The 18003-nt window shown below is 27.7% G+C and overlaps 2 protein-coding genes across 8 annotated transcripts; one reads left to right on the top strand and one right to left on the bottom strand.

Moving 5' to 3' along the window:
- Positions 1 to 2599: 2599 nt before the first annotated feature.
- LOC100164568 (protein FAM32A-like) lies at positions 2600 to 7029 on the bottom strand. 2 transcript variants are annotated; one of them, XM_008184782.3, is made up of 4 exons: positions 6899 to 7029; positions 6713 to 6801; positions 2987 to 3125; positions 2600 to 2897 (listed from the first exon to the last, which is right to left on the bottom strand). In XM_008184782.3, the coding sequence occupies exons 2-4, from the start codon at positions 6775 to 6777 to the stop codon at positions 2775 to 2777; spliced, it is 327 nt and encodes a 108-aa protein (XP_008183004.1). In that variant the 5' UTR covers positions 6778 to 6801; positions 6899 to 7029; the 3' UTR covers positions 2600 to 2774. The 2 variants fall into 2 exon arrangements, with proteins under 2 accessions (XP_008183004.1, XP_001951735.1); XM_001951700.5 differs by having other exon boundaries at positions 6713 to 6966.
- Positions 7030 to 7150: 121 nt separating this feature from the next.
- On the top strand, positions 7151 to 16917 carry LOC100166586 (V-type proton ATPase 116 kDa subunit a). 6 transcript variants are annotated; one of them, XM_016804301.2, is made up of 18 exons: positions 7154 to 7518; positions 7619 to 7795; positions 7939 to 8067; positions 10074 to 10159; positions 10273 to 10365; positions 12907 to 13033; positions 13657 to 13833; positions 13894 to 14106; positions 14170 to 14320; positions 14389 to 14528; positions 14604 to 14843; positions 14937 to 15046; positions 15125 to 15249; positions 15330 to 15448; positions 15561 to 15668; positions 15904 to 16120; positions 16205 to 16376; positions 16579 to 16917. In XM_016804301.2, the coding sequence occupies exons 1-18, from the start codon at positions 7402 to 7404 to the stop codon at positions 16679 to 16681; spliced, it is 2604 nt and encodes an 867-aa protein (XP_016659790.1). In that variant the 5' UTR covers positions 7154 to 7401; the 3' UTR covers positions 16682 to 16917. The 6 variants fall into 6 exon arrangements, with proteins under 6 accessions (XP_008183003.1, XP_016659790.1, XP_016659789.1 ...); XM_016804300.2 differs by having other exon boundaries at positions 10038 to 10159; positions 15561 to 15662; XM_016804299.2 differs by having other exon boundaries at positions 10038 to 10159.
- Positions 16918 to 18003: the final 1086 nt, after the last annotated feature.

Raw genomic sequence — 18003 nt, 5'->3', positions numbered from 1 at the left:
CTACAAATTTAAATTATGAATCTTAAGTATAGAAGTTCTAGGATGTTAATTATTAACAAAACAAGTCTTATGCAGTTCAACTAAGCCCGGGTAAGGATCAATTGGGCCGCAGGACACCATACACTTAGTGGGCCTCTTATCAACTTTAAGTTTAACTTCAAAAAAATGTATCCCTACATTTTTACGACTGTATAAACTTGTATAATTTTTTACTATATTACCATGCAATCGTCAAACATAGATAATAAAGGCTAACATCTATGCGTATGATGTAGTTCACAACTCCCATTTTATAAATTTCATCATAGAACATAAATTTGATATTTATTATAATTTAATAATTTTTCGTGAAATAAAATTAAAAACATTTTTATATTATAATACTAGTTGATTCCGTGCACTTCGTTTCCCGTTAAATGTTCCAACTCCATATGACTCAAACTCAAATTCGTTTTTAATATTCGGTGTATGGTGTTCAAAATCTATCTTAACTTTTCTGTTGCCTGGTAATGACGTAGTAAATAATAAAATAATAACTGTTTTACACGAGTTTTTTTATGTAAGTTGATCATCTCCGGTTTTCCTCTTTTTGAGCATATATATCGTGATATTATATGTTTAATAATAAATTGTTGATTAATATTATTATTATAGAAAGATTGGTGATTTATTTTTTCTAAAAAAAATGAATTGTTACTGTTATTTTGTTGCTATGACAATTATAAATTATAATTTGACCTTTAATTGGCCACTCTTTATTTTTCTTTTATAAACCAATGAATTTACACTTCTGACTCCCTGGTGATCGTTAAAAAATACCTAGGCCATTTTTGACTTCAGACTGATACTTATGAGCTCAAACTGAATATCTATGTTGAATTTCAAGAAAATCTGAGTAGTAGTTTTCAAGAAACTGCGTTATTTGAGAAATGGCCACTTTTTTTTATTATATAGATTATTACTACCTACTATTTTATATTTGAAAACTGTCCTCAAGCTTTCCGAGCTGAAGAGCATACCACTTTGTCTTGTACGAGTATCTACGACTCATTTCTCTTGCACTGTTTCTTTTTTTAATTGTTTTTTATTTTATTGTTGAGTGTTTTTTGGTGATTTTGTAATAGTTACTTCGCTATTGGCTGTTTAAAATGAAAGCTAAATGAAAGGGTGGTACTGAGAAAATTAGAGAGAGAAAGAAAACTCTTAGAAAAATCAATTTAGAGCAGTTTAAATACCGATCTATATTTTTCATCCATTATTTTGACTCAGTTATAGAGTAATAGAAAATAAGTAATAGGTACATTAGGCATCTATAGATACTTTGTTCAAAACACATTGAATTATAAGTTAGCTCCTGAGAAAATTGAAGATGAGTAGAGGATGTAACCCTCATTTGTTAAAACTTTGGTACCATTTTTAAGTATTTACATTTTGTGATGACGAAATGGCAATCTTCATGAAGCTATTCAGCTTTAGTTTTGATTGCATATTTTCATAAATACTAGGAGCTAATAACTTCCACTGTAATCTGGGTTGCATCTCAAAATTTTAATGTTAGGAGTAATCTTCTACATCAAAAATCCTCCTAATAATATTATATCTTCGGCCTTGCCTAAATTAGCAAACTCTCAAATGTTGATACAATCCATTTCTACAGCGTCGTCTTCAAATATTTCCCATCAGTGGCGGCGCCAGATATTTTTTATTGTGGGAGGGGGCAAATTATATAATAACAAATTATTAGGATTGTATTATCTTCTATCTATATATATAAGAATCTAACTTGATTTTGGAGACGAAGGAAACCGGTTTGTTTGTTTATTTATTATTATTATTATTAATTATTTATTTATTTGTTTGCATTTTTCGAGATTATTTCTGATTTTTCAATTTTTCGTATTGTTTCCTATGGTTAAGACTCCCCTATGCGTTTCCCAAACTGAATTAGAATGTCATGGTCACAAGAACTTTACAATTTACTATTCCTCATGTCAATGAATTAGGAAATAATTCTTCTACCACTTTAAATAAATAAATTGTTACCTGCTGACGTCAAGACGGCCAACTAATTTCTATGTGGATAAATGTTGTATTCTGATTAATCTTAGTTTCTCAATATATTCTTTAATATGTTATTTGAATAAATATGCTATTAATACAATAATTTTGTATATAAACTCAACTTTTTTGACTTTGTAAACTCTAGTCTTAATGTGTCTTACCAAAATGTACGCCGAGTCCAGTGGTGGTACCAGGTTGGGTTGGGTCCAACTTAAAAAATATTGGTACTCTCCAAAATTTAAATTTAAAATAAATTATTATCAGCTATTGAAAATTATCTCACGATTTATAAGAATGTAAAAGTATTGATTCGTAACATTACATTTGTTCGAAATACCAATAAAACTTAGGAGCAGTTATTTCAAGACCACTCAACTGACCTAGCAATTAACTGTGGCGACTATCATATTACCAGCACTATTTGGGTCTCGTGAAAATGTTGGACTCATTGCCTCCGGTTAGAAATTCCTAATATTAGAAATGTTATCAAAATAAATAGGTATGATTTATATTACATTACACATCAATATAAGTCATATTGTATTAAAAATAATTTTAATGTAAAAGTTGTATGTACTAAATGCTAATACATACCTATTGTATTTTGTATATTATAGTATAATATAGTATAATTATTTTAAATGACATAACTTAAATACAAAACATTATTTAAATTTTTTTTAATGTACAAAAATAATTTTATAAGAATATCTCTATTTCGTCCAACTAACTTTAGGTATATCAAAATGCTCTGTCAAGTTGTCTAAATGGCGATTGAATTCCTCAACTCTTTGTTTGTGAGTAGTAGACGCAATTTTCAGAATTTTTTCTTTTTGCTAAAATCAATTAAACAATATGAAATAAATTAGTTAAGTACTATTTGCTTCTTGATAAGATAATAAATTAATAATGAAAAATAATTTACCAATTTTTCCTGTTGTTTCATGAAGGCCAATTCAGCTTTAGTAGAAGGTACATGGTACTCCTTAGTTACTTTTTCCTGTTCTAATCCTTTATTCATTTTTTCTATGGTTTTCTCTTTATTTTTACTCTTCTTCTTTTTTCTGTTAAAATTAAAATTATCTATTTATAGAATACATTAAGTAAATTAAATTGTTTTAAGTATAAATATAATACTAATACTGTGTCATATTTTACCGTGGATTTTTATAACGATAAAAGAAAAAAAGAAAAACCTTGAAAAAATTTATATAAGGTATATAATTAAAAAGGGTCAGATTTTTTTAGCTGCCCTAATGCATAATATTAAAATAATCAACATTAATCAGTAGTCTTTATAAATAGGTACAATAGATAGGTAATAGGTGTATAAATAATAATATTACTAATAACATTATAACAATGCATAATAAATGAGTAATAATATATTATAATATGTACAATGCAAATTCAATGTTGTAGCTCCTTTGATGTATTATGATAGTTTGATGCATAGTATTTTTAGATAATTTACCACGGACATTAAACATAATATCATATTATAATATGTACCTACGAGTAATAAGATAAAGAGGTTATACCACTTATACAAGGGTATTCTGGAAAGTAACGTTGATTTATTTTTATAAAATTATTGAAGTATTAGGTTTTTTCTACAACATGTTAAAGATTTGTTGTAATTCCTCCCATCAGATACTTCAATACAACTTTAAGCATAATTACTCTAGAAAAAGCCTATTTAGTTACTACTCACCTCAAAAATAACTTCTTATCTCATCTAGATGCAAACATGTCTTATACACTTTGTGGAAAAATCATTAATCGTATGCGAGTCCAAGTTCTAATGTTCTTACCTATCCCCAACCTAACTTTCCTTCAAAGTCAAAAACTTAATTCACCATTACAAATCAACAACATAAAAAAAGCGAGTAAGTGATCGTCACTCTGCTGTACAGTAGGTTAAAAGTGGGTCACTGTATGGATGGTGTTAAATTTTAATTCAACAATATAATATCATTGTATACAAAAAACCATTCAGAGCGGAGACGGTTTGTCAGCCAAGGATATTTCATATTATTATTATTAATACAGTAGCCGATATGTTGAATTAATAATATTTGTTTAATATTGTTAGCTAGGTACTTAGGAAGTATCTTCAAGTATCCATGAGTAATATTAATGACAAAACTAACGTTCTTCTTCGTTTAATTATCTAATTTTGTCCAAACATGAACTTCAAATAACTAAAAAAAAACTGTATATTTTTTATATTTTTTAGTTACAGTGTGAACTAGGTACTTACATGGAAAAATGTTATAAAAATTTAACAGTTTATAAATGTTTAACTACAAAATAATTTGTAAATTTTCAATATGATATCGAAATTCGAACTTAAATTGTGAATAAAGAAAAATCTTCCATACATATTTTTAATATTTTCAAACTGATATTGTAACATTGTGTGAGGAGCCTTGTATTAAATTTTCAAACATTTTGACATAAGGTATAAAATTGTATTGACATTTATAGAAAAAAAACTAAAATAATTAAAAGTTGAAAATTGAAAATGTCCGTAAACAACTTATAACGAGTCAAAATATTTTGAAAATTTTATCAAGTATAGATAATGATAAAATAAACATAATATGGTGTAAATTTCAACTATCTTTGGTTATTCCTAAATGAATTACAACAAATTAAGAAAATCGCTCTATAAGAAATCTATTGAATTTCCAATGTTGTAAAAATCAAACTTTAATTATAACAAATTATTGTGGATTTATGCTCAACTTTTTTTAATTTCGATTAACAACATTTTCAAGTTCTTTGACAGAATAAGAATTTTTTTATCGACATTAATTTTAAAAAAACCTATGATAATCAAAAATTGTAAATACCTATAAATATCTCAATATGAGTCAAAATATTTTGAAAATGTTTTGGTGTATAGAAATTAGAAAATACTAAATAAACACCAAGTGAAAATTTCATGTATCTACAGTCATTTTTTTAAGTTACACCAAAAATATATTGAGCCAGCAGATATTAATGATTTAGTTATTGAAGGTATTAATTAAATATTTATAAAAATAAAATTCTTTGATAATATTATAATGATGACATTTAAATTTTAGGGAAATGGTCTTTATGCAGTAGTCGGGAGTAGCGCGCTAATTGTAGCGATTGACATAGCGTTATGCTTTAGATAGCAAAATACTATAGCATGCTAAACATTTCCGGTTAGCGTAGCGAAAATTATTATTATTTTATCACTATCTACAATCTAATTGGTGATTATTAAAATATGAATTATGATTATATTTGTTTATTTATATTATGATAATGATTAGTGTATTAGTGAAGTTTTTGTCCTGGATCCTGTACAGTGACCAAATGTCAAATCAGTACAAACTATAAAATATACTAGTTTTCAATAAGAACATTTTTAAAAATATAGCAAAAAAGTAGCATGCTACAATTAGATAATAACGTTAGAAGCAGCGCGCTACATTAAAAAAAAATTAGCGATAAGGGTAGCGAGCTACTTTTTGGGGTAGCTGTACATTAGCGTACTACAAAAAATTAGTGGCGTTCCGACCACTGTCTTTATGCAATCATCAACGTTTATTTTACATGATAACCAATCTGAAAATACTAATGAGAGGATTATCATGTTAGATTTATTGATTCAATCTCAAGAGTGGAATATGGATGGAACTTTTGCACTAGCGACTAAAATATTTTTAAAGTTGTATATTATTCGTATAGAACATAATTGTAAGTATGTAACTGCGATTTATTCATTATTACAAAGAAAAACACAATTGACGCATGAACAAATGTTCAGAATAATTTTGGACGAATGTATTAAATGTAAATATTACCTTGACCCAGTTAAAGTATATTTCTCGGTATATTTAGATTTTGAAATGTTACTGATTAAATTTGTAAAATGTACTTTTAAAATTTTAAAATTTGTAATGTGTAATTTTTTAACTATAGTAGGTATATGTATATAATAGGACACAACTTAAGGCTTAAATCAGATTAGGTACATGTGTATGTATTTCATTTTAAATTTTTAAAATTTTTGTTTAATGTAATAACTATATCAGTACAAAATATAAATAATAAATAATACAATATGTTCAATAATAGTTAATAAATATACAATTATGTTTTTTTTATGATTTTATTAATGGGTAGGTACTCTTTTGCGGGTAAGTTTTTACCAGGGACTTTTTTCCAGCATTCCACGAGGTGTACACTGAGTGAAATACGGTTGAATGATATTTCCGTTCTAAATGTTCACCGTGGTGAAAATTGAAGAAATAAATTTAGAAATTGTTGCGAACAAATTTATTAACGATTCCAAAGTGCGGAAAAGTCCATTTTCTATAACATTATAAGACATACAGCTTTCAAAAATAAATTGGAATTTATTAATTGTTGTCTTGTTATTTTTCATGATTGTATTAAGTACTATTAAAATTGTATAACATATAAAACAATAAATAACTATATTTTGTAATTGTTTAACGAACTATTTAAGGAAAATAAAAATAGGAAATGTATGGTATGATAGGTATAGGTAAAACTGTTTAACTGTACATGTGTTTATAAAATAGTGAGCCCCCCATGACATTTTCAAAACCTGGCACCTCTGAGTATTATTCTTAAGTCCACTTACTTTTTTATTCCAGAATCATTTTTCAATTTTAAACGTCCTCCACCAAATGATTCATATTCAGACATGGCTTCGCGGTGGAGGGGACGGACCTGTTATGTTAAAGTTAAACCGTTTTAAGTATTCGGTAGTGAAGAGTCGGTGTTTTGTTGTTAAACAAATAATATTTATTATTATTATTAGACGTACTTTTTCCGTTTACGAGACCCTGTGAGTTTCTTTTATTACTTTGTCTAAACTCTAAATTTCGTTATCAAAACTGGCAAATGTGATATCAATATCATCACAGAATATCACTTGTAATCAGTGCAGCAGTTTCTCAGTTTCAATAATAACATTTATTGTTCTATGATAATAAACCACAGTGGTTTGTTGCTACTTGTAATGTTTGAGATATCATAGTTATCATACTGACCTAGTCCGTATCGCATCGCCAGACGCCCATTCGCCCATCCCCGTTGTCACTTGTCAACCGTATGGTAGGAAATGTCTGCCTGCCACACCCGTATGGAATAAGTATAGATTATAGCATCGTCGAACCCTGTAGACGTCTGTCCAATATCCGTCGCGGTTAGCTTCGCACATCATAGCGAGTATTGTTACTTTTTCGTAACCGTTAATAATATCTGCGACGACCGCGGGGCTTCCAAGTCATCTTTCTATCGGAGAACCCGGACCTCCGAATCGCAGCCATGGGATCGCTGTTCCGCAGCGAGGAAATGGCCCTGTGCCAGTTGTTTTTGCAGAGCGAAGCCGCGTATGCCTGCGTATCCGAACTCGGTGAATTGGGACTGGTTCAGTTTCGGGACGTAAGTACAAAATATTATAATACAAAACCTGTTTTTTTTTCTGATTTTTGTTAATCGTATTTTTCGTTCCCCCTTTATTTGGTTCTTTATCGATGGTCAGTTGAATCCTGATGTCAACGCTTTTCAACGGAAATTTGTTAGCGAGGTGCGCCGCTGCGATGAAATGGAACGGAAACTGCGCTACTTGGAAAAGGAGATTAAAAAGGACGGAATACCCATGTTGGACACTGGTGAAAATCCCGAGGCTCCGCAGCCCCGTGAAATGATTGACCTTGAAGTAATTCATCAGTTCATTAAATATATAAATCCATTTCTACTAAAATCAAACACATAGTTTTAGAAACCTCGATTATACCTATTAATCTAAATATATTTTGAGTAGATATTTACAAGTTAATTTGTTCATAAATTTTATTTTAGGCTACATTTGAAAAATTAGAAAATGAGTTGAGAGAAGTAAATCATAATGCTGAAGCCTTGAAACGTAATTTTCTTGAGTTAACAGAACTCAAACATATCTTACGAAAAACTCAAGTATTCTTTGACGAGGTAAATTTTTTTTTTTAACTAACTATCTTTAAATTAAATATTTGAAGTTATCTAAGTAGGTTTCTACTACCTATATAATAATAATAATTAATACCTAAATTAAATAAAAGAATTATTAGATTGGTTAAATACGCATTTATGCCTATTGTCTAATAAAAATAATATTTCCATAAAATAAATGGTACCTAGTTGTCTAGAGATTTTATAAAAAATAATATACAATTATATTATAATGATCTCAAAAGTTTCAGTATCTGGCAACATCAAATTAAACAGGAACCACCTCACCATAGTTGGATCTTTGAGTTTTCATTTGGGTTTCTATCATTTTCTTACTTCACTGCATTTTATTTATTCTTGTGATTTGATTAGTTTTTTTTTCTTTCTTACAACTTTTTAATTGCCTGAAAGTATTATCAAGTTGAGCTTTATTTGCTGATTGCACAAACGTATAATTTGATAAATATTCCATTTAGCTTATATAATATTATATTTTTTAATTAGATATTTAATTTGTAAAATTATAAATGCGTTTAAATTAAATCATATCTATAAAATATTTAGTAGTGACTCTCTTAAGTATGACATTATTTTACTAAAAAATACTATTTATTGTATTTACTTAATTAAAAATATTTGACCAATATTTATTCTCCCAGTCCATTATTTAATTTATATTGGAGGATACATTTATCAATCTTCTAAAATTTGTTATTAAACAATTTTATATTTTAAATAGTATTTATATTAGGTATAGTATAAACTATATTATACTGCTTATCATTTGCATGTTTGCATCTTCTGTTCAGTTAACATAACTGCACTCTCATTCTCTCTCTTAACTATATCACCAATGAAATAAATTATTGCTCGATAATTATTTTTTTATTCATTTTCTCAATATTGTAAAATGATAAGAGATTTAAAAAACGACGGTGGAGGTGTAATAACAGAATAAATGTTATTCTGTGGTGAAGAGTATTACCTATTTCAAAAAAAATAAGTAAATAAATAGTGGTGTGTTGCCTGAGTATTGTAAATATAATAAACTTTTGTTTGGCGATGTTGACTAGTATATAATATATATTGATCGTTTTAATTTTGGTATACATCATTATTTTTGTATTTCATATAGCTAAGTATTAATAATATCGTTTATTTTTATATCAATGATGATGGGGATTATATTATCATGTTTAAAAAACTTTGTTATGTTTATGTTATTAAATTTAAAAATAAATCTTCATTAATAACATTTTTAACTTGTCAATCCTATACCTACATGCATGTTATAGCAATACATGGCATCTCATGAAATAATGAATTATATAAAAATATTGTGTCAACATGGCAAGATAATTGTCATTTAAAGCATGCATATTTTGGCGTGGGTAATATTAGTTAATTATAAAAAATTCAACTTAAATAATAGAAGTATATTGTTTAGTCATAGTGAAAATAAATATATTTTAATGATAAGAATCCATTTTGAGCTTTTCAAATCATTTTATAAAACCATTAAACAAATTATATTTATTTTCAATTATCACTTTTATAGCATTTGTTTACACTATTGTATAAAGTGAAACTTGAAATATGAAGTTTCTGCTTTAATTATTTAATTATTTTATTGATAATTTTTTTACTATTATTTAGTTAAGCTTTTTATTTTATTTGCTTAATTTTTATTACTGGTAAGCATTAAAAATTGTATTATACTATGAAATTCTATTACATTGATTCGACACAGTTTCATATATTTTTAACCTTATTTACAACATTTTTAGAAAACGAATAGTTATATTATATATTCAAAAATATGATAATGTAATGTATAATATTTTTTGATGCTTGCTTTTTCATACAATCATTTACATCATATACTTACTATAACAAAAATATTTGTCTGGTGGGGTGGTGTATGTCCGTATGTCGTCCCTATGCGCGCGCGTGTGTGTATGTGTTGCCAGACTGAACAGCAAATGGGTACCGCGGTTGCTTCGCAGATGGCTGACCCAAATCGGGAGGACGAGCAAGTGACACTGCTAGGCGAAGAAGGACTTCGGGCCGGCGGTCAAGCCCTCAAACTAGGGTACGGTTTTACAATATTTTCATATGTAGTATTGGTTTTAATTGCTATATGCTTTGATATTCTATCCAATGCAATCATGTAATCTGTGGGATTATAAATATATTATTATTTAGGTATTCGGCTCGATTGTTAAACTGGGGTTCAAAAATATTGAAAAAGTCAGAGTCAAAATTTGAACCAGAAAAGGTTGGGAACTACTATTTTAGGTAGATTCTCTAAATGTGTTATTTATGAACTTGTGTGTTTATTGACTCGTTCTGATTTAACATTTTGTGAATTTTCTTGATATTTAATACTTGTCGTGTATGTTTTTCATAAAAACGACTTAATTAATATTTGTATTATCCTTACTAGTTGGAAAGTCACTATCAGAAAATTTCCAATACAATTTTTTCAATATATTTGATTTACTTTTTTCATTCAAATTGTTTCAATTGTTTTTGTTTTGTTGAACTTATTAAAAGTTATAGCAATGCTTAAAACTAGATTTTTAAAATCTGCTTATAACTAGTTGGATAATACTTTCATTTTCTGACACCATAACTGGCCAAAACCAAGAGTTTAAAAACCAGTTTACAATTGGCAATTAGTAATTACCAATGTTATTATGACAGTACTAACACTGGTTGAAACCCCCATTCAATCCGATATTAATTTTGTGTTGGTTTTTGTGTAAACTAAAACGGTTTTTTGAACTATTCAGTTCCGTTTATTTTAAATCTAATTTTAAATTCTGTGATTTTGGTCATGGTTGGTGATAGAAAATGAAAAACCAACACATTACCTGGCTAGTTATAAATTGGTTATAAGCCCGCTACTATAGATTAGAATATGTATATTATATTATATTAAACATATGATAAGAAATAATTGTTATAGGCATTGTAAATATATTTTCTGACTGCCTATTATCCTATTAATCAATTATCAAAATATATAATATAGGATATAAATATATAGTATAGGATTACATTTAAAAAAAATATATAAGTGAGTTTTAAATCAGCATTTATCTATAAGTAAGTTTGTACTTTTATTTTTGTGATGGATTCTTAAAAACTATTCAAGAATAATTGATAACTTATACAATTCATTGTAATTACTATATTTTCAATGTACTTAGTATACCATCGATGAATCAATTACATTTAAAAATATTTAATGTGTACTATAATGTGAATGGGAATCACAGTTCTATACTGAATGGCAATTTAATGTTTATGAATAATATTGTGAATGTATTTTTTACTAACCACGAATATCATTAAAGCATAATTTATTGCATTGTGTTAGTTTGTAAATAAGATTGTGGTGGAGGATATTTTAAAATACAATACATATTGGTACCGGGATGTAAATACCCAATAGCTGCCTATTTTTCATTCTCGTATAGTATTACTGGACCTGGGTTTCCTGGTCTAAAACTGTTGTTGAACTTAAAATTAAAAATATTTTTTTTTTAATTTTTTATTTTTACAAGATATTTACAATCTATTCAGAGAACAATAAGCAAATTAGATAAGACAAATTAAAAATTAAAAATATAAAAATATTATTGGTGGATTATATTGTAAATTGTCAACTATGGTTTTTTCCTTACAATTTTAAATTATATACAACAGTTTTGGGCTGGATATTTAATTTGTCTATACATGCTTGTCTAATTTACTAATACAATTATTTAAATATTAATAATAAAGAACTCTGGTTTGTGGTTCAATTGTTATGGAATGTTGAAAATAATATGGGTTTCATAAACGGTGCTTGTACATCACTGCTTTGCTTTTACACTTATAAAATCATTGCAAAACAAAATTACTTTATTTCCTTCATAATAAATATTTTATATAAAAAGTTATGATAAAAATAAAAACAAAAACCAGATATTCAATTAAAAGTAAATCATATTTATATTGAACACTAGGTAAGAAAGAACTGTTTATTTAAAAATTGAGCATACATAAATTTAATCAGTCATAAATATTTACCTTCAAATAATAAAATAATACTTCATTAAACTAAAATTGATTGTTATATTAATTGACAAAGAAATGTTCGTATAATATAATGTATTGGCCTCAAATAAATACCAAAAAGATATTTTATAATTTAATACATTTTTTAAATAATCTTAAAAATCAAACATTTATTCAAATTTTACGACCATATGTGTGTGTGTGTGTGTGTGGTGTACAATAGCAAGAGGGTGGTTTGCACCCAACAGAATCGATGACGCGAGCTCTAATTAGTGATGACTCAATAGCACGTCAAGTCAACGCTGGCCCAGTGCAATTGGGGTATGTATCTATATTGATATTATTATTTATATATACAACTACACATTGGATATTTACAAAACATAATTATGATAAAATCAAATTTATATTATCTAGATATAAAATATATATATATAATATGTATTTTAAAACATGCTTTTACTAAGGGCATTTACGTTTTGCTGTGAGAGTTTGATAAATTATTTTTAATAATTAATTTGAATTATTTCATAAACGCTCTAATAATCTATCATTTCTGAATTGGTGAGTGGAATACATGGAAGGATTGCAGGTCCAACGCAGACATTGGTAAACGGGAGAATATTACATTGATCATTCCACCACAATCTTAGTTTTATTTACTTACAATTTTAATAGTCTGGCTAATATGGTTTTGTCTTCAATGCTTTAATATGTCTAATAAGTGTTGGACAATGTTTCATAAACTAATGTTTTACTTTAAAACTAAAGATTTGTAGCTGGAGTCATACTACGTGAAAGAATTCCTGCATTTGAGCGAATGTTATGGCGAGCATGTCGTGGAAATGTATTTTTGAGACAAGCAGAAATTGAAACTCCGTTGGAAGACCCATCAACCGTAAGAATGAATCATGATGAATAATAAATAATAGTATATATATATATATCAATAATAATTTATATTTATAGTGAAATTTTTAAAAATTGTATAAATTAAATAATTGTTTTTGATTACATAATACAAATGATAGATTTACATTTCAAATTTCAAATAAATCAATGAAGTAGGTTAACGTTTTATTGTATAGTTGGTGTTGATTCTACCTATACTCTGTTCTAAATAAGATAATGACCTGGCGGCAACCAGTTTTTGTTCTGACATGGAAGAAAGCCACGCCCATGCACACAATTCGGCCACCTGGTCATCGTCTTATTTTGAACAAAGTATAATCATTAGGCAGGTCACTATAATAGGTCACTTCCCTAGTTTAATTTTATACTTAATGTACTAACTAGATCCACTTTGCTACCAACAATTATAATAAATATTAAGTTAAAGATTGAAGCTTTTTTATTAATTCTATAAGCTGATGTTTGATGTACATTATTGTAAAATTAATACATTTATCACTCCACTCAAAATTTAAAAATTATATTGTTCTTTCATTTCATTTTTACAAATTTAGTTTCTGTCAAACAATAAATTCTATACATTGTTTATAAAAAAATGATTTATTTTAGGGAGACCAAGTTCACAAATCAGTTTTTATAATATTCTTCCAAGGAGATCAACTGAAGTCTCGAGTGCGTAAAATATGTGAAGGATTTCGTGCTACATTATACCCTTGTCCTGAAGCTCCATCACAACGTCGTGAAATGGCTATGGGTGTTATGACACGAATTGAAGATTTAAATACCGTATGTTATTTTTAAGTTACGTGTCAAAATTTAATTATAAAATGTATTTCTTTATTATAGGTATTGGGCCAAACACAAGACCATCGTCACCGTGTGCTTGTTGCTGCAGCTAAAAATATAAAAAATTGGTTTATTAAAGTTGTTAAGATCAAAGCAATTTATCATACATTAAATTTATTTAATTTGGATGTCACACAGAAATGTTTAATTGCTGAATGTTGGGTACCTCTACTTGATATTGAAACTATACAATTGGCTTTGCGTAGAGGAACTGTAAGTTCTAATACAAATTATTGTGAAATGTAACATTTAATTTTTAATTTCAAATTTTAATAGGAACGTAGTGGTAGTTCTGTACCGCCTATATTAAATAGAATGGACACATTTGAAGATCCACCAACTTATAACAGAACAAATAAGTTTACAAGTGCTTTCCAGAACTTAGTTGATGCTTATGGAATTGCCAGTTACAGAGAAATAAATCCTAGTAAAGTTCATAATATTAAATATTTCAACTGAAGTATAATGCCACTTATGTTATTATTTTTATTTCAGCACCATACACTATAATCAGTTTTCCATTCTTGTTTGCTGTGATGTTTGGAGATCTGGGTCATGGATGTTTGATGTTTTTGTTTGCTGGATTCTTAGTACTACGAGAAAAACCATTAGCTGCAAAAAAGACTGACAATGAAGTATATAATTATACATCATAGATACATAAAAAAAATTGAATTTTCAAAATTATAATTTAATATTATTTTTTATAGGTATGGAATATATTTTTTGCTGGACGTTACATAATATTACTTATGGGTCTTTTTTCTATGTATACTGGTTTTATATACAATGATATATTTTCCAAATCTCTCAATTTATTTGGATCCCACTGGCATACAAATTACAATGAATCAACTGTAATGAATAATAAAGATTTACAGATCAATCCTTCCTTATCATCAGATTATGATCAAGTCCCATATCCCGTAGGACTTGACCCCGTATGGCAGGTAAACATTTATGATATATTTTCAAAACTTCAACAATTATTCTGCAATTTATTTGTTCAATATTAAAATTAATATTTATTGTTTTATTTGTAGTTGGCGTTAAACAAAATTGTGTTTTTAAATGCATATAAAATGAAAATTTCCATTATAATTGGTGTATTACACATGTTGAGTGGTGTTAGCCTAAGTTTGTACAATTATAGGTAAGGTTTTTTTTTATAATGATTAACACATCCAAATAGTTGTATTATGTAATATTATATAAACAATTCAATTTCTAGATATTTTAAAGATCGGCTTTCCATTTATTGTGATTTCATTCCACAAGTTATATTCTTGGTATTCCTATTCTTTTATATGGTTTTGTTGATGTTTATTAAATGGGTATCATATGGACCACAAAACGGTATGTGTCTAAATATCTATCAATGATAGATATTAAATTATTTTTATAAATAGTCAACTTATAATTAAAAATGTTTATAGAGTTTCCCGATAGTCCAGCGTGTGCACCATCCATTTTAATTACATTTATTAATATGGTGTTATTCAAAGATGCTGTTGCATTAGAAAATTGTAATACAGTTTACATGTTTTCTGGACAGGTAACTAAATTCCTTAATGCATTATTATTGAATGTATAAAATAAAAATTACATTCTTTAATGCTTGGGTGAATATTGCAACTATTTTAGTAAATATTTAATATTTTCTTCAGGGTGCTGTACAAAAGTTTTTAGTCATAGTAGCACTTTTGTGTGTACCGATTATGTTGCTTGCCAAACCAATATACATTATGCGTCAACAGAAAGAAAAACATGTACAAGTAAATTATTTACAATATTAATGCCGGATTGCCCAAAACATTTAATGAATCAACAGTGAGCTAATGGTCCCTTAAACAAGATTTAGTGGCCCGTGATTGGTCCATTAAATTTTTAGTAAACCATAATTTAATAAATTGTTTATGCAATCCAGCATAAATAGCATGAAATATATAAATATTTATAAACATTAAAAAAAAATAAAAAATAATGAAATACATTTTTTTTTATGTACAGTTGGTTAATGGCCATGCAACAACTGAAAATGGTGATGCAGAAGGTGCTGGCCGAGTAGTTCAACAACCACCACCACCGCCAGCTGGTGGACATGATGAAAATGAGATTGGTGAACTCTTTATTCATCAAGGCATTCATACTATTGAATATGTACTTGGATCTGTGAGTCATACAGCATCATACCTTCGCTTATGGGCTCTTTCTTTAGCTCATGCACGTAAGTTATACACAGTTATTTGTATCATTCACTGTTCATTGTATAATTGTATATTAACTCAATTTATTTTAAAAATATTTTTAGAATTATCTGAAGTATTATGGAGTATGGTAATGACCAAAGGTCTGATATTGAATTCATGGATTGGTGGAGTTTGGCTGTGGTTTGTCTTTGGTTTTTGGGCAATCCTAACAGTTGGCATTCTTGTACTGATGGAAGGTCTTTCTGCATTTTTGCATACACTTCGTTTGCATTGGTAAATTTATTGTTTTTACTACATTTAAAAAAAAATGTATGAAAAATATTACATAATTCATTGAGTTGCATCTAAAGTATTCTAAACTGTCTATTTGAAGATGTTTATTATCCTTTTATTTCTAAATTTTCTAAAATTTATTTTTATACCTAGTTCATTAATTTACATAGAAACATTAATGTAATTTGAATGTTTTTTTTAGGGTCGAGTTCCAGAGCAAATTTTACAAAGGACTCGGTTATGCGTTTGCACCATTTTCTTTTGAGGTTATTTTAAATACTGCTTCAACCGCAGTTGAAGAATAAATAAACACATTCAATTGAAGAATGTAGTATAATTATTTTAGAACGATCTAGTTGTTATATTAATTAATACTACTAAGAATAAACATTATAATTTATATTAATTTCATTCCATTTTTTAATGGTTTTTAGAATCTTTTGATTCATTTTTAGGTTTATCATAAAATTGATTTTGTTGCATAAACATCTAGATTTAATATTATAAAACCAATAAATTAATACATACTTAGAAACTATAATAATGTTTTTTCATTTCATTAAATAACTTACAAAAATTCTTTATTTGTGGTAAACTGGTAATATCATGTTTCAAATGTATTTTATTTACTTCAAAATTATAGATAAAAGTAAAAATCATAGTCAATGACGTCATACATCTATATATATATAAATGAATGTATGTGGGTGTGTGTGTCCACATTATCATAGCAACCATTCATATATTATTTTGAGATTTCCGTCCGTGTGTCTCTCCATATTACCATGGCAGCCAATTATATATTATTTTGAAATTTCCGATGGAATGTTTTGTGTATAAAGAAGATAGGCTAATTTAAAAAGGGAGAGGACCAACCACGGGAGGTGCTCAAACGGGGATTTTGATATTTCCTATGGACATTTTTGTTTATAAATGGTTGCCATGGGTTTTGAAACTATTATAATAATAATTATGGTTTGCCGGACAACGTACACGGGACAGAGATAGGATAGATCTCTGGGCAGATGATAGGCTAATTTAAAAAAGGAGAAGACTAACCCCGGGACGAGCTCAAACAGGGATTTTGAGATTTCCGATGGAAATTTTTGCTTATAAATGGTTGCCATGGGTTTCAAAGCTATAATAATAAGAATTATTGGTTTGAAATTGTTGTTATGGTAACCGTTATATTATAAAAAAAAACATATTATCCATATAGCGTTGGTATTCGTATTTTTAATGGGCAACAAAGTGCACGGGATCTGATATATATATATATAGATTAGACCTCTTTTCAGAAGATAGCCTAATTATTTAAAAGCGAACAGAGCGTACGAATTAAGACATATATAGCCATATAGGTTTGTGTATGTCTTAAATCTTGAGTGAGCGGAACAGAGTGGTATTATAGAGATACCCGTGGTACTCCACATTCCGCAGATCACCATTCATCTAAACTTCTAAGTTCTAATATTTATGGTTGATAAACTACTTGTCTAAAATTTGATTTGTATCGATAAATACTCTTCGGAGTTCGAATAGTATTCTGTTACGGAATAAGAAATTAAAAAATATATTATTGTATATTAAAATCATTAAATACATTTAGGTAATTTCAAAATCCTCA

The sequence above is a fragment of the Acyrthosiphon pisum genome, chromosome A1 (genome assembly GCF_005508785.2).
Source record: "Acyrthosiphon pisum isolate AL4f chromosome A1, pea_aphid_22Mar2018_4r6ur, whole genome shotgun sequence".
Classification (NCBI taxonomy): domain Eukaryota; kingdom Metazoa; phylum Arthropoda; class Insecta; order Hemiptera; family Aphididae; genus Acyrthosiphon; species Acyrthosiphon pisum.
The sequence above is the reverse complement of the archived record's forward strand: the minus strand, read 5'-3'. Positions and strand labels throughout refer to the sequence as shown.